At 40.5% G+C, this 22178-nt stretch overlaps 1 protein-coding gene across 10 annotated transcripts in view; it reads right to left on the bottom strand.

Moving 5' to 3' along the window:
* The window catches only part of Adgrg2 (adhesion G protein-coupled receptor G2), a 130063-nt gene that overhangs the window by 61299 nt on the left and 46586 nt on the right, over positions 1-22178 (bottom strand). For all 10 annotated transcript variants that reach the window (XM_045140010.1, XM_045140019.1, XM_045140012.1 and 7 more), the window contains exon 4: positions 18093-18211. In XM_045140010.1, coding sequence (XP_044995945.1) covers positions 18093-18211 — 119 coding nt within the window. The remainder of the gene's footprint in view (positions 1-18092; positions 18212-22178) is intronic.

Below are 22178 nucleotides of genomic sequence, written 5' to 3'. Positions count from 1 at the left end.
TTCAACTTCCTGCCTGGAAATGGGATGAGGGTAATCATATTAGCATGTACCATGAAAATACAGAGAAAAAGTACTGTTAATGTCAGCAAGTCAGTGGTACAATGATGCTCTCTCTAGGCTTAATTTTCCCAGTGACTCATCTGAAAATGATTTCTTCCTGTTATGCACAACACTTTTACCTCAGTTTAAAAACTATTTTTAATATTTTTATTTATTAAGTTGAGAGAAAAAGAAAGAAACAGAGAGGGGGAGAGGGGAGGCAGATGGAAAGAGAATGGGCACGCCAGGGCCTCCAGCCACTACAAGCGAACTCCAGGCACATGTGCCACCTTGTGCATCTCCTTATGTGGGTCCTGAGGATTGGAACCTAGGTCCTTTGGCTTTTCAGGAAAGCACCTTAACTGCTAAGACATCTCTCCAATCCTACCTCAGTTTTTTTTTTTTAAATCTCTGTATAGTATTTGCTTTCAATTTTGAAAATACCTGTGGGATCTCTGTAGAAACAGGGAGTAGAGAAGCACAGAGCTTCAGGAGTTTTTTTTTTTTGTTTTCCTTTGTTTTTTCATGGTAGGGTCTCACTCCATCCCAGGCTGAGGCTGACCTGGAACTTACTATGTAGTCTCATGGTGGCCTCGAACTCACAGAGATCTTCCTACCTGTGCTTCCCAAGTGCTGGGATTAAAGTCGTGCACCACCACATCCAGCTTAAACCAACTTACTTTCTCTCTCTTTCTTTCTTTATTTCCTTCCTCCCTCCCTCCCTCCCTCCCTCCCTCCCTCCCTCCCTCCCTCCCTCCCTCCTTTCTTTCTCTTTCCTCCTTCCTTCCTTCCTTCCTTCCTTCCTTCCTTCCTTCCTTCCTTCCTTCCTTCCTTCCTTCCTTTCTTTCTTTCTTTCTTTCTTTCTTTCTTTCTTTCTTTCTTGGAGAGACAGAATTGGTACACCAGAGCCTCTAGCTATTAAATATGAACTCTAGATGCATGTGCCACCTTGTGCGTGTGCATCTGGCTTACATGGGTACTGAGGAATTGATCCTGGGTCCTTAGGCTTCACAGGCAAGCTCCTTAACCACTAAGCTATCTCTCCAGCCCAGCTTCAGGCGTTCTGATAACTATAGTTTATGTTTCAGAAGTTCTTGTACAAAGTGAAGACCTGATTAAATCTCAAGGAAGTGGAAGGCACAGCTAATTAAGATGTTTTTAGATTGTGGGTGGCACAATCTCTCTCCTAGCACTTGGGAAGATGAGGTAGGAGGATGGAGAGTTTGAGACCATCCTGGGCTCCAAAGTGAGACCTGGTTTCTAAATAAATAAAAATTTAAAAATTCTAATTATTGCCATAATATATTTATGTGGGGAAAATTCCAAAACCACTGAAAATACAAAAAAAAAACTTACAAAGATACTCATAATCTTACTAACTCAAAGATATTGTGATGCCTGGAAGGACCTTTCAAATATCTTTGGGTTAGCTATGGAACTGAAACAACTAAATTGAACTTTGGGAGATGTTAGAATTGCATTTAATTTCAAATTATTAACAGATACACAATTGAGCTTCAAAACAAATGTGAGTGTGATAGCACACTCCTTTGCTCCCAGCACTTGGGAGACTGAAGTAGGAGGATCATCATGAGTTCAGGACCAGCTTGGGCTACAGAGTTCCAGGTGAGTCTGGACTAGTGAACATTCGAGATCATTAGCATTCTAACCCATGTGATGGCTTTATGATATATTATCTCAGCTAGGCTAATGCCCTTCTCAAAATTCCTTTTTCTATAAAGATCTAGTGATTGTGGTTATCAAAAGAGCATCTTTTGTTAAAATTTGCATGTGCTGTGCATATGTGTGCCAACATGTGTATGTGGATGTGTGTCAGAGGTCAATGTCAAGTTTCTTCAATTACTCTTCACCTTATTTTATTTTTTGAGACAAAGTCTCTTTGTGAACCTGGAGCTCATCAATTCAGTTAGAATGGCTATCCAGTGAGCCCCAGGAATTGTCTAGTTTCTGCCTCCCCAGCTCTAGGATTACAAGTGTACCAAACCATGTCTAGCTTTTAATATGTGTTCTGGAGGTCCAAAGTTAGGTCCTTATGCTTGCATTGCACTGAGCCATCTCCCTAGCTTCCTCAGTAGAATCTCTCATGCAGATTTGGAGCAGCATACATAGGTAATAATTATCAGTTGCATCACATTTTTATTATGAGGGAGCTTCTAGGCCTAAAACTTCTCCAAATATCTGTGTCAAATTTGTCATTAGTTTTGTGATGAAGCGCCTACTTTCTTCAGGACATCTGTACCACCAAGGTAAAGATCAACAAGAACCAACATGGGATTCATTCTATTCTCATGTTTTGGCTTCTAAGTTGTTTTTGCTCTCCCATATTCTATCTACCTTCCCTTCCCACTTGAATCCTGACTTACAAGAAATAGGGAAGTTCTGAGATCGTTAGATTGAACAGCTGTGCTGTCCAACTTGGCAGTCCCTAGACACATGACTATTTAAATTTAAATTAATTAAGTAGGCAGTTCAGTTATTGTCATGCCCCTGTTCTCTCTGCAGTCTACTAAATAAATACACTTTTTATTTTTAAAAGATTAATTAAAATTAAATATACTTAAAATTTAAGTACTCCAGCTAGGTTTCAAGTGCTCAGCGGTCACATGTGGCTGTTGGACACTGTACTGAGTAGCATAGTTCGTTATAGAACACTTCCATCACAAGCAGTGGCCCATGATGATTCTGGTTAATAGTTACTGAATTCTTACAATGGGTCAAATGTATTACATTAACTGGTATAGCTCTGTGATACAGGTACTGCCACTTTTCAGATAAGGAAACTCAAGTGTAAGGATCAAATACAATGGGGCTGGAGAGATGGCTCATTGTTGAGGCACTTGCCTACAAAGTCTAAGGACCTGAGTTTGATTCTCCAGTACCCACGTAAAGTTAGATGCACAGGTTAGCACATATGTATGGAGTTTGTTTTCAGTGGCTAGAGGCCCTGGTCCTCCCATTCTCTCTCTGTCTCTCCATGTGACTCTTTCTCTCTCTCAAATAAATAAATAAAAATATTTTAAATTGGTAAATTTAAAGTCAGGGTTAAGATTTGGCCCCCATGGTTTATATTGACAGTCAACTGACCAGAGCTAGAATTACCTAGGAAACTAGTTTCTAGGTATGCCGGTGAGAGATTATCTTGATTAGGTTAATTGAAGTAGGAATATCCACCTACCTATGGGCTGTATCATTCCATAGGTTGGCTGGAGTCCTGGACTATATAAAAGGGAGAGAGCTAGATGAGCCCCAGCATTCATTGCTCTCTGTTTCCTCACTGTGGACTGAATGTGACCAGCTGTCTTGAGCTTCTTCCACCATGCCATCTCTTCTATGATAACCTATAACTTTGAACTGTAAGCTAAAACAAAACCTTCCTCCCTTAAACTGATTTTCATCAGACATTTTGTCCCATTGCAGCAATGAGAAAGGTAACTAATATAGCTCCAGAAAGTCCAGGTTGATATAGTACTGATATAGTACTGTAAACAACCCATTGATATACTTTGGCACAAAGGAAGTAGGTGGCTCTAGTGGCAGTTCTGATCCTCAAACAACTCTAGTTTGGACAATAAGTATCTCAGCAGTGACTTAACGCACTGTATCCAGTTTCCTTAGATTATATGATCTTGGGTTCTTATGGGTTCTCAAAAAGAAATGCTTACCTCACCCCTCCCCACCTTTCAATGGCAGAACAAGACATAGCGACAACCTTGGCCAGAAGGAACAGTCAGATGCATGAGAAGATAATGTAAGCTATTTTAATAAGTAAACTCTGAAATCTCAGGGACTTAAATAAGTAGAAGCTTGTTTTCCATTTATAAAGTCCAACCGGCAACATAGAGTAGAAGGCTGGGAGCAGGGGAAGCAGGGTGGTGTCATTTAGGGGCCAGATTGATGGGGACACTATGTTCTTCAACATGAAGATTCCAAGTTTGTTCTGGTCAGTGGCATCCAGCAGACAACCAGGGAAAGAGGATGAGGTAAATCAGGTAGAAGGTTTTTAATGTCTAGGCCCAGAAGTGGCAAACATTATTTGGGGCCCCATCCATTGATCAGAAATCACCACTGTTCATGTGACCACTAGTAATTTCAAGGGTGGGTGGAAAATGCAGTCTAGCCTATAAGCTGAGGAGGAAACAAGCTTTGTAGCTTTGTCAGCCATTGTCTGCCATATCGGATTAAATGACTGCCATTAAATAACTAATGATGAGACAAGATTAGTGCTAACATCAGTATCCCCAGCTACCATTTTCTCTCTTGTTCTTTATCATAGCATCGGCAGGGTCAAAAGTCAAGCAATCAATATGAATGGGAGGAGAAATCTTTGCTACTTTCAGGCTGAATATGAGTCCCTATTTCTCTGTGACTCATCCTCCCAGCTTTGCTTCCAACAAACATCCAGATTATGGTTCTTCCAAGACCCTCAAGAGGGGACTACCATGTGACAAGCCCATTGTGTAAACAACGACATACTGGTAAAAACCACTAAGAAAGGTTGAAATTATGGATACCCCCACTGCATGGAAACCCTACTTAGTTGGAAAAGTTGCATTTTAAGTTGCCTCTGTTTTGAAGTCACATTTAACCCTTAACCTTTTTGGTGGTACCTGTACATCTTGTAAGTTGGTGGCTTCTGTTCCTAAGGCTTTTCCTTCTATTGCCTTTGGCTTTGAAAGTCTCATCGAGAACTCCTCACTTTTAACACTCTTTTTTTTTGTTGTTATTTTTATTTATTTATTTGAGAGCGACAGAGAGAGAAAGAGGCAGATGGAGACAGGGAGAGAGAATGCGCGCGCCAGGGCCTCTAGCCACTGCAAACGAATTCGACGCGTGCGCCCCCTTGTGCATCTGGCTAACGTGGGTCCTGGGGAGTCAAGCCTTGAACTGGGGTCCACAGGCAAGCGCTTAACCACTAAGCCATCTCTCCAGCCCGACTTTTAACACTCATAACACTGACTTGATCATCCTCTCTATATGGACAAAATGCCTATGATGATTTATTTCCAATAGGTGAATGAGCATCCTGCTAACCAAGCCTTAAATGTGATTATGAGACCTGAGATCAGACTAGGGAGATGACTCAGTGGATAAAATGCTTGCCATGCAAGCATGAGGACGTGAGTTCGGGTTCCCAGCACCTATGTAAAACACTGGGTGTGGCAGTGCATGTCTCTAATCCCAGCACTCAGGAGGTAGAGACAGGACTGGCTAGTCTAGCTAAATCTGAGAGCTCTAGGTTCTTATGAACAGGCATACATACATACATGTGCAGACTCAGCTCTCTAGAGAAACTGAGGGGTGCCTTCCAGAGAGCCTAGTATTCTTCTGCTTATATTTCTTCATCTGTAAAATTGCCTTGATTACTCTGAATGAAATTATATTTATAAATAATTTTATCATAATAGTACCAACAATAATTTGTAATTGTTATTCACTCAGAATATATAATCTTGTCCTTCAATGAAGTATAATAAAATGGATATTTAGCCATCAGTTTGACAGCCTGCTACAGAGTGAGTTCTAAGTCAGCCTAGGCTAAAGTGAGACACTACCTCAAAGAAATAATGAATAAATTTAAAGGATTTTTTCTCTTTGTGAAAATAATGTGGCATTTATAGAGGGCATTTTTAGAAATTATGGAGATAGTTTTTTCCATGGTTTTCATATACATATATATGTAAATAGATAGCAAAAATATCTATGTAGTTGAAAGATTGCACAGCTATGTGGTCAGTTCTTATTCATCCAATTAATCAGATCATTACAAGTGATTAACATTTAATTGTTTGTGTGTGTGTGTGTGTGTCGCTGTTGTTGCTTTGACAGTCTCACTCTAGTCCAGGCTTAACTGGAACTCAGTCTGTAGCAAGCTGTCAAATTGATGGCAATCCTCCTACCTCAGCTTCCCAAGTGCTGGGATTACAGGCATGTACCACACCATACTGGGTTCTAAATTGACTTTTTAAACTAAGATTGCTGCTCATTTTTTATTTCTATTTTCCTCTTTTTTTAAGTTAAAAAAATTATACTGTTTGAAATACTATAGCACTATGAAGGTTACTTTTATTTTATGCTTGGCGCATTTCTAAAAGTAAAACAGAGGAACGGGTACAGAACAAACAGCACACCCATGTTAAAGACTAAATGCAGTGGCCACATCACTGTGAAAGCATCTGCAATTTATCCCAGTGGTTTGTTTATGGCACTGTCATCTTACTAACATGAGAGGCCTTGCCAAAATCAATGTGCTTCTTGTTATTTCTTGAAATAAGGATGTATCAATTTCTTAAGGTGTATGTCAATAGCATGCTCTGTTAGTAGCTTAAATCAGTGGAACTGTTACTTCCATTCCTCAGACCTCTTTTAATCTTTACTCAATGTTTTAGGGGTACAAATGCATCCCAGAATGAATGAATCATGGCAAAGTCTTGTAAAGACTTTTTCAACTGCCTCAGTGACTAAACACTGGGGAAGTGGTTAAGTGCACAAGTTCTAGAATCTCATCACCTCCATTTTCCAACTATATGAACTTGGAATTGATTCAAATAGTCTAAGTCCAAAATAAGCACTTTTGGCAGGCTGGTACAGACAGTTCTGAAGAGCTGCTTTAGGATCCTGGTACTCTCTCTTTCAGGGTAACCTATAAAGTTCTTCATTGTTTAGAGCATTCATCTTCCCATCAGTGAAGTGAGGATTAATGTAAACTTCTCTGTTTTCCTCAAGGGGACAGTGAGATGATGTAGGTCAAGATACTAAGTAAATCAATAAGGCTTTTGGAAATGTCCAGTTGTGTTTTTCCTTCTACTGTTGTCAGTATTCAGTACAATGAGCTGAGTCTACTGGATCCTACAAAAATCCTACAGAGACTTTCCCTGAAAGGTCAGTCAATGCCAGACATGGTGGCACACACCTTTAATCCCAGCACTTGGGAGACAGAGGTAGGAGGAGTTTGAGGCCAGTCTGAGACTACATGATGAAAGACCAGCCAATGACAACGCTGGCAACTTGGAGATTTACCACTCTGAACTTTTACCCATGTTGAAATCAAGAAATTATCATTATTGTAATTTGTAAAAATTATTGTAATTTGTATTGAAAAGGCCTTTGAAACTGCCTCACATTAAAAATGTAGGCTTGAGGCTGGAGAGATGGCTTAGCGGTTAAGTGCTTGCCTGTGAGGCCTAAGGACCCCGGTTCGAGGCTCAGTTCCCCAGGTCCCACGTTAGCCAGATGCACAAGGGGGCGCACGCGTCTGGAGTTCGTTTGCAGAGGCTGGAAGCCCTGGCGCGCCCATTCTCTCTCTCTCCCTCTATCTGTCTTTCTCTCTGTGTCTGTCGCTCTCAAATAAAAAAAAAATGTAGGCTTGGATAGTATGCTTAGTGGTTAAGGTGCTTTCCTGCAAAACTTAAGGACACTGGTTTAATTCCACAGTACCCATGTAAAGCCAGATGCACAAAGTGGCACATGCATACATTTGTAGCAGCTGGATGCCCTGGTGCACCATTATATCTGTCTCTCTTCTATATCTCTCTGTTTGCAAATAAATAGGTAAAAAATATTTTTTTAAATGTAGTTGGAGGGGCTGAGGAAATATTCCAGCCAGTAAAGTTCATGCTTTGAAAACATGAGGACTTGAGTTCAATCCGCAGAACCCATGCAAGAAAACAAACAAACAAACAAAATAGAAAAATTGGGTGTGATAGCACATGCTTGTAATCCCAGCACAGGGGAGGCAGAGGCAGGCAGATCCCTGAGGCTCACTGGCCAACCAGTCTACCCTTCTTGGCCAGTGAAAAACCCTGTCTCAAAAAAAAGGGTGGTGGTTGAAGAAAAATACCCAAGAATGTCTTCTGGCCTCTACACATATGCTCATGAATATACACATACACACACATGCACAAAAAATTGTAATTTGAAAAATATATAGCTTTTGATCTACTGGCATAGCTCAGTGGTAGAGAGGTTGCCTAGCCCTGGGTTCAACACCTAGCACTCAAGCAAACAAAGTTTCAAATGGTTTCTACTTTCACAGAAGGAACTTGAATAAGAGCATATTATCACCTGGGTCACTTTGAGGAAGCTGCATATGCATACCAGACTGCATCCCAGACCAATGACATCAGAATCTCTAGGGCTGGATGCAGGCTTTTTTGGAAAAGCTCCCCAGGTGATTCCAATGAACAGCCACGTTTGAGAGCTTGGCATAAAAAAAACAGCTGCCCAGACATCACTCAAGGATTCTTAGTTTCCCAGGACAACGAATTAGGGATCTGAACACTATCCCTACTGGGCAGTTGCAGATTGTTAAAGACTCTCAACAGGCCATCGTTGAGCCCAGGCAGTCTGTGGAGGAGGGAAAGTGCATCCTCAAGAAGGATCCTTGGCAAGGTACAGCCACCTTAGTGAAGTCTATATGTTTGTAGTAGCATATGTTGTACTGGAACCCACCAGGTTCAGATGACAGCACTGATGATTGAGATGAATAGAAATAAAATATCTCTAGGCTTTGTCCTAAGGACACAAATCATTACCAATCAGCAAACCAGTTTACTGAGTATTCCATGTACACTACATGGGGTACAAAGAGAAAAGATTTCAGTTCTACTATCAAGGACCTAAATAGATAAAATCAGGAAGAGAAGGAGAATTCAGGATATGATGATGGCCCTCAGCAATTCCTAGAAGGGTCTAGGCACATCTTAAGTGTCCACTATGTGTTAATTTTGGAATCGTTTAAAGTTTATAGACACAATTGAGATGTAGAAACAAGTAAAATAAACAAACAAACAAAAAACTGCTTATCTTTCACTGACATCTAGAATTGGTCCATCTTGTTTTGGAGCATCTATTAGGTTGGTATAGGAAACAAGCAATCCTTAAATCTGATGATTGAAAGCAACTTTGTTGGGACTAAGGATGTAGTTCAGTGGTAAAGTGCTTGTCTAGTATGTACAAGGCTATGGATTTGATCCCTAACACTGCACATACAAAAAATTACTTTGTGTTACTTTTTGCTCTAAGATGCCCCTAGTTGCCTCAATGTCAGTTAAATAAATTAATGATATTTTTTGTTTCCTTCCTGTTTTTTTTCTGTATTCATAATGGTGTCTAGGCTGGGAATGAGTACAAGAATGGATCTGGACCTGTGAGCTCCCCCCAGTCCTGACAGCTCAGAGTCCCTAATGGCCTCTCCAGAAAGCTCTTTCACTCTGTAGGTTTCCACAGTATCCAATCGGCACCAAGCACTGAAGGCTACATCTAGCAAGCCCATGGTTCCTGCTCTCAGACAGAATCCTACCCAGGCCTGGAGGCCCTTGGCCTGCGCACTCAGCTCTCTTTAGCTCTCAATGCCAAGGGTCTAACATACCTTTTATCTGGCTTCTTTCAAGGTTACCCATGCCAGCCTTTACAACTCTGTCCCTACCATGGCTCTCATCACAGCTTCCCACTAGGAACATGAATCCTTACAGGAGTAAACAGAAAGTGGGCTATGGTGTCCTCTGCTTCTATGTTTAGAATCTGTATTACTCACTTCTACCTGCCAGAGAAACAGTCAGGATCCAACACAAGTGACCTCATGGGGCTAGGCAGATGGTACAATGGGTAAAGTGCTAGGTATACAAGCATGAGGAGCAGAGTTTGATCCCCAGAATCAACACCAAAGGTAGTCCAGCCTAATAGGTGAGCTCTAGGTTCAGTGCAAGAACCTGTCTCAAAAAATATGGTAAAGAGTGATGGAGCAACTCAACACCAAGTGCTGGTCTCCACATACATGTGTACACATGTGCATGTGCACCCGTATGCATACACACAATTCTGTTTTTAAACGTGACCTTAATCCTGGGTGTGGGACTATAGGATTTGGAGGAGATGGGATATTGGCTGAGCATCAGATCAATGCCACAGGGAACAATTTCTAATTTGGGTTACACAGACAGAGGAAGAAGATAGAGGAAGAGGACAAGCACTGGATTTCATAGAAGAGGATAAAGTCAAACAAGATGGCTGTCTTTCAGCAGAGAGCTACCTCCTGCTCTTTGCACGGACAACAACAAATACTCTGGTGGACAAAGAGGGCGAGAAAGACAGTGAGGCCTTGGAGAACAGGAATGGTAATGGGACTTATCATTGGAAATGTCTGTAGCACAGAAAAATCTTGACCCAGCCCAGAGAGAAAGTTAGGGATTATATCTTATGAGATCACCAAACTGGCTCACATGGGTAATTGTTTCCAAATGGGGAAGACAATTCTGCAGGAATGAAATTATAACCATCTCCCACTATTATGTCATCTCACCCTCTGGAAAATAGAACAGTTCTACCTAAAAGAAGATCTCCTTCAAAGACCAAAAAGAAATAAAAAGGCATTAGTCCAGCCCCAAAGAGCTAAAAGCTGGAGGTGAGTATGGTAAGCCAGCCATTTGAGCTCCTGATAGACTGAAAATACCTGCCACAAATGTTATCAACTTACATGGCTAAATGTGTTGAGGTCTAAGGAGTCTTTCCTGGGAATGGTGGCCTCACAAGTGTGTGAGGCCCACCTCTCCCTGCTGACAAGAGATATTGAGTCATCACTCAGGCTTCCAGGATGAAGCTACTGTGTTTGAAGCCCAAAGCCCCAGAGGCCCGGCCAGGGAACCACTTCTCTACAATGGCTTGCCCTTAGTTCTCTATCTTCCTCCTCAAGTCTCAGTGGCAAGTCCATTCTATCCTTAGATATGGATAGGGCCCTGGGAACCTTGGTAGAGTGTGACTAGCATCAGTTATAGGTTCTGATGGCAAATTTTCCTAGCTGTATGTCTAAGCAAGTGACTTAATTTCATTGATACTCAGTTTCTCCACCTGTAAACTGAAATGAAAACATTCACTGTGAAGAGTTTTGTGGAGAATTAAATGTAATCATTTAATCCTTGCATGACTGGGAGCAGGCTCTGAGTACTCACTAGTTTTCCTTGCATTAGTCTGTCCCACCCTCTGCCCCACCAACCCTTCCACCTTCCTTTTCACCCAGCATTAATGATGAAAGAACTTAAGTTGCATAGGACATGCATGATGAACAATGATCCCAAGTGGCAAGCATCACCAAGACAAGATAAAGAGACAAAAAGGAGGGCTGGTGAGGTATCTCAGCAGTTAAAATAACTTCCTTACAAGTCTACCAGTTGAATTTGACTCCATATCATCTAAGCACAGCTGAACACATGATGACACATGTGTCTGATCTCAATGCATCTATGGCAATGGGAGGCAGAGCCAGGAGAAAATGGAAGCTTATAGGCCAGTTATACTGGAACATACAAGCAAAACAAAATAACAAGGGAATCCCTGTCTCAAGCAGGGTAAAAGGAGAGGACAAACACTCTGAAGTTGTCCTCAGACCATAACTTGTGTTATGGCATGTGCACATCCATATACACACACATATCATCCATATTCATACAAGAATACAGATACATACACCTACATAATTACAAAAAGAGAAAAGGGATCATCATGGTGAAAGAATTATGAGATTTCTCTCTGGCTTTATAGAGGTAGGGATATTTAGCTGAACCTTGGAGGTGAGTGTGCTTCAAGCTGAAATCCCAGGAAGCAGAGAGAGACAGTGTTTAAGTGAGCCAGAGAAGGGAGTACACCAATAATAAGGGTTTCTACTGTGGGGAACTAGAGCACAATCCAACTGGAGAACTCTGGGGGCCAATGCAGGGCACTCCTCAGCATTGTCCCACACTGGAACAAAGAAGATGACACTTTTTTTTTTTAAAACGTTTTGTGTCATGATCTACTTATATAGGCCAAGCTGGTCTTGAACTTGTGATCCTCCACCTCAACCTCTCATATGATTGGATTACTCCTACCCCTTACTTTTGGGGTGTTAATACCCTAGCACTCTTGGCTTGTTTCATTATAGGCCATAGATTCTCTGGGAGCAGTTACTTCTCAGACACATGAAAACTGTCAACATCCAGAACTGTCCACAGGTGACCTCTGGGATATGTGCCACAAGTACATGCAGTAGAGCTCTATAGCGCTGACTCACACTGTAGGACTGTCATATTTGTCTAGTCCTCATGTTCTTCTAAGTGGAATTTAAAAAGTTCTCTGGATCAGAGATGATATTATTCCAGTAGCTAGGACTACTGGGCACAAAATAGAATACTCATTATTGCACAATGATAGTGAATATGGAAGTAGCAAGATAGTCCCCTTTATCTTCAGCAGAGATCAAGCCACCCTGAAATGAAATAAACCTACCTTGGTCCAAGGTTATTCAGGAAGACACAATGTGTGAGCCATCTGGGGAACCCAACCAACATTTAGGGAGTCTCACCATTATGGATTCTACCTTTATTTTTAATGTGTAGATGCACAACTACCAAGCAACTGAGCCTCAAACAGCAAGGTGGTTATGAAGGTTGAAGGGGTAGCAAATGTCTGTAACCCAAGAGTTTGAGGAGGTAGTGACAGGTTCAGCTATGCAGTGAGTTTGAAGTTAGCCTGGGCTACATTACTGTCACAAAAAGCAAGAAGGAAGGAAGGAGTGAGAGAAAGAAAGGGGGAAAAGAAGGCTGAATGTAATATAGTGTAGATATTGAACTTTCTCATCAAAGGCCCTGAGTTTGAATTGCAATTCTTAAACCTCTTTAAGCTGTTTCACCTAGAGTTGCTTACCATACCATGCCTCAGTTTCCTCACCTGTACAAAACTAATAACAGTGCTGCTTTCAAAGAGTTATTGGGTGTTAAATGATAGCCTTTTATAAGGGCTTAGAACAGTGGCTGCCATGTGGTCAGTTTTATCAATGTTATCATCAAATAACACAAATAAATACTTATTGGGAGTTCTGAGGGGCAACGTGACATTTCTATTTAGCCCTTTCAAGATCCCCAAACATTTAATTCAGATAAACATTACATTTGCCTTCTTCATGAATTTCTTTAACATATATTAAGCCTTAAAACAGCTTCCTTGATGAGAATATGAAGAGAAGGGGGTTGCATGGGCTAAGTGGTAAGTCAAGATCACATCCTAGCAGTTAGAAGGCATAGGAGGTTTGACAAGCTTTCTACTCTACCTTAGTGCCAGCAGCAATGTGTTAGTGTGGCCTCTGCACTACTGCTTCTACCCTTGAGCATGTACCAGAACGCTGGCCCTCCACTAGAGTTTCCGAAAATCTGCACTTCTAAATTCAAAAGTGATGCTGACAGCATCTGTTTAGAGACTGCATGTTAAGAATTGCTTTAGGAAACCAGCTCATAGCTGGGGAGATGGATCAATGGATAAATTGCTTGCTGTGCAAGTGTAAGTAACCAAGTTCAGATCCCCAGAACCCATTTTAAACCCAGAGCCATCATGGGCATCCAAATCCCAGACAGCAAGATGAAAGGTAGAGAGACAGGTGATTCCACCTGAAGCTCATGGGCCAGATGACCTAGTGAATGGAGAAGTGAGCAACAAGAGACCCTCAAAAGAGGTGGAAGGTTAAGGACCAACACCTGGGCAAGAGCTATTGATGACTTCCTTCCTTGAAAGAAGGTTCCTTTCTCTTAAGCTCTCCCTCCTAAAGCTCTAAGCTGTAATAAAATCTTAACCTTTACAAAGTGATGGGCCTAATGTGAGGTTTTAGGCCACTGAGGGTGTACTCCTGAGGAGGACTCTGGGCCCCTTGAACCCTTACTCTTCTTTTTTCCCCCTTTGCATGTTGCCATGAGTTGAATAGGCTTCCACTGCCACCCATGCCCTGCCATAGACCTAAAAGCAATAGGGCTAATTGAGCATGGGCTGAAATCTCCAAAGCTACGAGCCCAAAGAAACCTTTTCACTTTTTAGGTTGGTTATTTTAGGTATTTGGTTTCAGTAACAGAAAGCTAACTAGCACAATCAAAAGCTGCAGCAAGAAATATATTCAAAGGCTTTGAGCACCCACTCATCTTTCCCCTTCTTACGTTTGTTCCAGAGCCAAGAACTTTTCTATTTATTTGCCCCCGTTTTCATCTTTTCTTTCTTTCTGAGACAAGGTCTTGCTATGTAGCCTAGGTTGGCTCACTATGTAGCCAAAGCTGGTCTTGAAGTCATGATCTTCCTCAATGCTGGGATAACAGGCTTGTAGCACTACGCCCAGCTCATTTTAAAATGTTAATTGTTAAAAGACTTACTTTTAATGAATATCTTTCATTTGAATAAAAATTTTCACTTGTGTTCTATTTTCCTGCCTCATCTTACTGTGGTAGAAAAAAAGAAAGTACCGAAATAATGAGACGGAAGATTTGGCATCCTGTAGGCTCTGCTACTTCCTAACCAAGACTGTCCCTGGGGATGTTTACACATCAGTGAAGTGGAGATGATTGATTTTTTTCCCTGCTTATCCCACAGGGATACTTTAATGCCCCAAGGAGATGACTTTTGTGAACACAGTTTACATGGACATCACATGACCAAAATAGAATTTATGTTTCATGATATCAGGAGGTGCTTTCTCTCCCTGTTTACATCTTACACCAGTTGTGGAGATAGTAGCTCTTGAAGTGTGGTTCCTACACTAGTTGTATCAGCATCATGTGGGAGCTTCACAGATTTCAGTTCTTGGGCCCTGCTCTTGACTTACTGACTCAAACTCTTAGGCAAGGACCCAGTGATCTGTGCTTCAACAAACATCCCAGGTAATTGCAAGGAAAACTCATGTTTGAAAACCCTTGTTTGGTGATTCCAAGCACAAAATCTACAGCCAGACCTCTGGATTTAAATGCCAACTCTACTAATTCATCCAGGAGCTAACAACTTTGAGCAAGTTACTTATCTTTGTGTGTCTTAGAATGGGATAAGACTAGGAAATCCCCTTCTTGGGGTCTGGTTGAGATGATTAAGCAAGTAGACAAACATAAAGCATGTAGGGACCTGGCACATTGTAAGCTACAGATGTATATTGAATTTTATCATTTTTTTGTGGGCTCACATGTGAGTGCAGGTGCACATGCTTATGTGTGTGCATGTGCATTGAGCAAAAGGTTGATGTTGGTTATCTTCCACAATTGCTCTCCACCTTATTTTTCAATTATGTATTATCTGTATGCATGTGTGTATGATGTGTGTGTGTCATGGTACATGTGTATAGGACTGAGAACAACCTCAAGGTGTCTGTCTTCGCCCTCAACCCTGCTTGAGATGGGGTCTCCCTTGTTATTTTGTTTTTGTCGCTTCACCTTGTGAGTGGCAGTCTAGCTGGCCCATAAGCTTCTGGAGTCTCCTAGTTTTGCCTTCCACTGCCATAGGCATGTAGGGATCACAAATGCATGAACCACTTTGCATCCAACTTTACTATGGTTACTGGGGAGTTGAACTCAGAACTTAGGTTTACAAGCAAACACCTTTAACTGCTGAGGCACCTCCCCAGATCCCTATACCTTATATTTTGAGATAGTGTATCTTCTTTGTGTACTTAATTATGTCTTCTTAAAAATACTCATTGGCTAGTCTCCTTCCTAATGAGTATTCCTTATATTTGCACAGCACAGTATTTTTCTGGAAGTTGTACCTACAGAAATTGCAGTCCTTCCCAGGTGTGGTGGCACACACTTGTAATCCTAGCCCTTGGGAGGTAGAGGCAGGAGGATAAATTCAAGGTCATCCTTGGCTAAAATGTGAGCTGGAGACCATTGTGGGCTACATAAGACACTGTCAAAAAGAGAAGAAGGAAGGGGTAAGGAGAGAAGGAGCCAGCTGTAGTGGTGTACAACTTTAGTCGCAGAAATGGGGAGACTGAGGTGAGGTAGGAGGGATTCTGTGACTTTGAGGTCAGCCTGGGGCTACAGAGTGAGTCCCAGGTCAGCTAGGCTAGGATGAGACCCTGTCTTGAAAAAATAAATAAATAAAATAAATTGCAGCTGTAGTTCTATTGGCCTTTTCATTGCCTTCCCCCGGATAGCTTTTCGCCTGGTTTCAAAAGCTTCTAAAGATCCTTTTTTTTCCTGAAAATACCATTCTGTGTCATTTGGCTTCATTCTCCACCTCTTTTAAATTTTCATATGGAAATGGTTTTGAGTATTTTTATTTATTTTTTTAAATTGTATTTTTAGTAGACATAAAAGACAAAGAGATAGAAAGAGAAAGAGAGAGAACGAGAATTGGCACTCCAGAACCTCCTGACAGTATATATGAAATCCAGACACATATAGCACTTTGTGCTTCTGGCTTTATGTAGGTAATTGGGAATCAAACCAGGGCTGACAGACTTTGCAAGAAAGCACCTTTAACTGCTGGGCCATCTCTCCAGCCCTCAAGAAGATATTTTTAAAAATAAGTAAATAGCAAATAAATCCTCATACATTTGTTCACTTAATTTTGGAGAAAGGTGCCATGACCATTCAAAGGAGAAAGGTCAGTCTTTTCAACAAATGATATGAATATTGGGTATTCCCAGGCACAGAAATGAACTGTTTGTGGATCAAAGTACCTAAACTTAACATAACATCTAAGAGTGTAAGACTCTTAGAAGAAAATATAGGGGAAAATCTTCCTAACATTGGTTTGGCAATAATTAATTTCTTGGATATGATGCATAAATAATAGAAATATAGAATTAATTAGAATTCATCAAAATTAAAAATGAATGCATGAAAGGACACTATGTAGCATGAAATGCCCCAAAGAAGGGGAGAAGATATTGTCTATCATATATCTGATAGGAGATTAATATCATATTATATAAAGAGCACCTGGCCTGGAGAATGGCTTAGTGGTTAAGTTGCTTGCCTGAGAAGCCTAAGGACCCAGGTTTGGTTTCCCAGTACCCACATAAGCCAGGTGTACCTGGTGGTGCATGCATCTGGACTTCCTTTGGAGTGGCTAGAAGCCCTGGCATACCCATTCTTTCCCCTTCTCTATCTGCCTCATTTTTTTCTTTCTTTCTCTCTCTTAAATAAATAAATAAATATTTTTAAAAATAAATAACTCCTAAAAATCAACACCAACAAAAACACCAACAAAATAACCCAATTCAAAAATGGGCAAAGGATTTGAGTAGATATTTCTTGCAAGGAGATATACAACTGACTAATAAGTACATGAATAATGGTAACATCATTAATCACTAAGGAAATTCAAATTAAAACCACAATGACATGCCACTTCATACCTATCATCAAAACAAAACAAAATAGCAAATGTTGTCAAGGATGTGGAAAAACTGGAATCCCCGTACATTGCTTGTAAGAATGTGGAAAATAGTTTGGCAGTTCCTCAAAAAGATAAACACAGAACTATCATATGACCCAGCAATTCCAATCCTAGGTATAAAACCCAAAGATGGGAAGCAAGAACTAAGATATTTATGTACTTGTGTTCATAGCAACATACTTCATAGTAGCTAAAAAGCAGAAAAACCCAAATGCTCACCAATGGGTGAATGGATCAACAAAAATTGGTGCATACATACAATGGAATATTATTTAGGCTTTGAAAGGAATGAAATTATGATACATATCTACAACATAGGTGGACCTCAAAAATATGCTAAGTGACATACATCATATATAAAGGAAAAGCTATTGTATGTTTTGACTTATTAAGTAATTGGAAGAGGCAAGTTCATATAGATGAATAGATTTTTTTTGGGGGGGGGGGTTAAGTACCCAGTGACTAACTGGCATGATGCAAACATTCTGAAGATGCTAACAAATTGTGTACTTAAAATGGTCAAAATGGGGCTGCAGAGATGGCTTAGCAGTTAAGGTGCTTGTCTGCAAAGCCAGAGGACCCAGGTTCAATACCCCAAGACCCACACAAGCCAGATGCACAAGGTGGCACATGCATTTGGAGTTTGTTTGCAGTGGCTGTAGGCCCTGGTGTGACCATTCTATTTCTCTCTCTCTCTCTCTCCCTCTTTCTCTCTCATACATAAATAAAAACATTAAAAATGGATGAAATGATAAACATTACATTATGTATATTTTACCATAAGAGAAACTCATGAATAACAAACACATATATATGCTAGACACACAGGAAAAAAAAATGAAGGGAAATGAGCACCTTACCTTTCAGGGATGTCACCAAAACAACATGAAGACAGATAATGACAAGGAATATCTTGAACATCAGTAAGGCTTCTTCAGGTCTGCCAACATGGCCACACTGCCCACCAGAGAAAAACATCCTGGAATAAAATAAGGGGGACAACAGATGATCCCAGCTACCACAATCACGACAGCAATCAATACCCAAAAGGTCATATCTCAAACAAGATGCCTTCTATCCCATTTCCTTTAAATGAAGTTCCAGAGAATCAGCAATACCAGGTGGGCACTGGCTATAAAAAGGGCCATGTTTATTAAGGGAGGGTCACCGAGTAAGATGTTTTACTTGAAATGAACATGGTAGCTTACATGCATTTATGGAAAAATACAAATAGGTATAAGATATCTATAAGAAATTAAGAACAAAAATGTTACAGAATTATTGCCATTATATGAAGGCTGGCTAAAGTGCATGCTAACAATCAGAAGGGGTCATAGAAGCTTCCAAATAATGTACCCTATTTATGTCTTCTACTGTAAACAGAACCTCACTGTATTTCTCCCTTATTGCATCTTATTTTGCCATTGTCTGTTTTTAGTAATCAATGAGTCATATTTATTTTAAAAGCCTTATTTATTTATTTATTTATTTAATCAATCTTCATTGAGGGCCAATACATATAAGAAGTGATGTGAAAGCTGAACAGGAGATAACGAAAAGAAATATATTTGGTAGACTATGCTTGGAGAGAACTCACTGCACAGACAAAACTACAGATTCTAAGATATTGTCTGTCCTGCTCCTGTGGAGGATTTGACCAACAGAACTCCATGATGATCAGTCAGTTCCTGTTGTGCTGTGGAGGGTGACAAGGAAAGCTGAGGGAAGAAGAAAGAGAAAAAGAAAGAAAGAAAGAAAGAAAGAAAGAAAGAAAGAAAGAAAGAAAGAAAGAAAGAAAGAAAGAAAGAGGGAAAGAAGGAAAGAAGGAAAGAGGGAGGGAGGGAGGAGGGAAGGAGGAAAGGAGGGAAGGAGGGAAGGAGGGAAGGAGAAAGGGAAGGAAGGAAGGAAGGAAGGAAGGAAGGAAGATGAAAGAGGAGGAGGAGACACTGAGACACTGATGGACTCTGATACAGAAAGGAGGCAGCGAGAGACGGTTGAGCATGCTCCTTCTATATAGCCAGAGGTGAAGGGGCTGTGACCAGTCTCTGTGTTCTCAGCTAGCAGAACTGCTGGCCAAGGTACCCAAAAATCTAGCCACTGATGCAGCTCTGCAAGCTGGAGACAGAGTGTGCACACCCACAGTGGTGAAGGCTCTGCCATGGAATATAACTTTAGACAAGTAATTTCTGAAGGGCAAACTTCCCCCATTTAGAAAATTGAGAAGACAGTGTCAACTTTATAATACTTCTATGAGGAGCACACGAGAGACCTCTGCCCTGTGGCTGGCACTGTGAATGCTCTATAAGTGTTGGTTCTGCTCTTCATTAATTCATTCACCCATCTATCTATCCATTTAGTTTTTACCTAATATGTGCTGGGTCAGGCAGTGCAGATGTTAAAGTGATGGAGGATGGGAAAGAAGCAGACAAGTAACCCACAGTTTCTCAGTGTCCATGTAAAGCCATTCATCTTCAACAATTCTGTCATTGATTAGCCACAGTAGTATTAGGAGAGTGAGTTTTTCCTTGACATGGAATGACAGGTGAATCCTCCTTGCAAGGACAGCTTGTTTTTTAAATTAATAAACTGTATCTAATATTTCCTTTCTCTTGAGTTCTTTAATCCTCCATCTTTTCATAATGGTATATTATTATTTTTTCAGACAGGGTCTTACTCTATAGCTCAGGTTGGCCTGGAACTCACCATGTTGCCCAGTATGACCTCAACTTTAAGAGAAATCCTCTTGCCTTAGCTTCCCAGGAGCTAGGGTCACAGGGATGAGCTACCATGCCCAGTTAATAATGACTCAGTATTCCCCTAGAAGTTACTTAAATGAGAATTTTAATACAGTTTTATAAAATTGTATCAGTGGGTTGGAGGGAGGAGTTAGCAATTAAAGCATTTGTCTGCAAAGCCAAAGGACCCAGGTTTGATTCTCCAGGACCCAGCTAGCCAGATGCACAAGAGGGCATATGTGTCTTGAGTTTGTTTGTAGTGGCTAGAGGTCCTGGTGTACCCATTCTCTCTCCCTCTCTCCCTCTTTCTCTGTCAAATAAATAAATAAAATAAAAATAAATGTATCAGTGTCTCTCTGGAGGAAAAATTTTATATGTAAGTCACAGCTATACACAATAATATTGATGACTTAATCCAGGAAACCATATGAGAGGATGCATATTGTACAAGGTTTAATTCTTATGAAAAACAGAAGCAGGAAAAAATGATCAATGGAGGACTGGAGAGATGGCTTAGCAGTTAAGGCACATGCCTGCGAAGCCTAAGGACCCAGGTTCAATTCTCCAGGTCCCACATAAACCAGATGCACGTACTGATGCATGCATCTGGAGTTCATTTGCAGCGGCTGGAGGCCCCATTCTCTCTCTCTGTCTCTGTTGGTCTCTAATATATAAATAAAAATAAATCTAAAAAAGATCAATGGAGTGAGAAAGGAGATTGGTTATCTTTAGAAGAGAGAAGGCTATCAGATGACTCTATGTTCTACCACCAAGATATCTGCATACTCATTTTTACTTCTGTTCTATTCACAATAACAAGGAAATGTTATCAGCCTAGGTATTTGTAGCAGACAGCTTCAGGTTTGCTGAGATAAACTTCCACACCAGGCACAGTTATGGAGGAAGGGATATTTATTGAAGCTTACAGATCCAGGGGAAGTTCCATCATGGCAGAAGAAATTGGCCTGCCTTCACAGGTCCAAGCAGAGAGAGAAGCACAAGCCAAAATCCACACAACACAGCACATTTCAGGAACTCCAGCTAGGCACACTTTGCATATCTTTAGATTGAAATCTCAAATCCACCATCACACCTTAAATTCCACCCAGTGACATCACCTCCAGCCAGGTGGCTGCAGATGCAAACTACAAACTAATAAAACACTGAATATATTGGGGGCCATCTATTCAAACTACCACAGTATTCATCGACAGATGAATGAATAATAAAAATCTGGTATATATGCACAATGGAATTTTACTCAGCCATAAAGAAACATGAAATTAATAAAAATGTGGTATATATGCACAATGGAATTTTACTCAGCCATAAAGAAACATGAAATTATGAAATTTTCAGAAAAATGAATGCATCTGGAAATTATTATATTAAATGATGTAATCCAGACTCAGAAAGATAAGCAGCACATATTCTCTCTCATAAGTGGATACTACCTTTTAATTTTATATGTGTATATATGTGGGTATGATTATGGATAGAGGTCATGAAGCTAGAAATTAAACTGCTAGAGGGGGAAAAGGTTTTGAGGAAGGGGGTAATAGGACAATTATGGCATGAATAAGGAAAGGAGACTACTGGGGATGGAAGGGTACAAAAGTAGCAGAGTGGGGGAAAAGGATAAGGAAGAGCAGCAAAAATAAATTATGCATGAAAATGTCATAATGAGGGCTGGGTTGATGGGTCTGTAGATGAAGTGCTTACTATGCAAGTGTGAGAACAGGAGTTCAAATCCCTGGCACCCACATCAATGACAGGTGGGTATGGCAGCTCCATATAATCGGGAGGCAGAGACAGGGGATATTGGGAAAAGATGGCTAGCTAGACTAGTTGAATCAATGAACTCTAAGTTCAAGTGAGAAACTCTTCTCAGTAAATAATGTGGAGAATGACTGAGAAAGACACCCAATATAAACCTCTGGACTCCATGTGTACACACACCTGAAAAACATGCATGTACATATGCACATACATACACATGCAAAAAGAGAAAATGCCATAATTAAACCCATTATTTTATAAGGTAATTTAAAAAATAAGCAACAAGTATTAAAAGGAAAAAAAGAAAGGTTGTAATATTCATAGAAATGGACTTTTGATGTACAGGTCATATTCTGGGATATGGTCACATAAGTATTCAGTTTCTGAAATTCATGGAGTTGTACATCATATAGGTGTTTCAATAAAAACTTT

The sequence above is a fragment of the Jaculus jaculus genome, chromosome X, assembly GCF_020740685.1.
Source record: "Jaculus jaculus isolate mJacJac1 chromosome X, mJacJac1.mat.Y.cur, whole genome shotgun sequence".
Taxonomy (NCBI): Eukaryota; Metazoa; Chordata; class Mammalia; order Rodentia; family Dipodidae; genus Jaculus; species Jaculus jaculus.
Note: the sequence above shows the minus strand (reverse complement) of the source record. Positions and strands in the feature narration are given on the sequence as shown.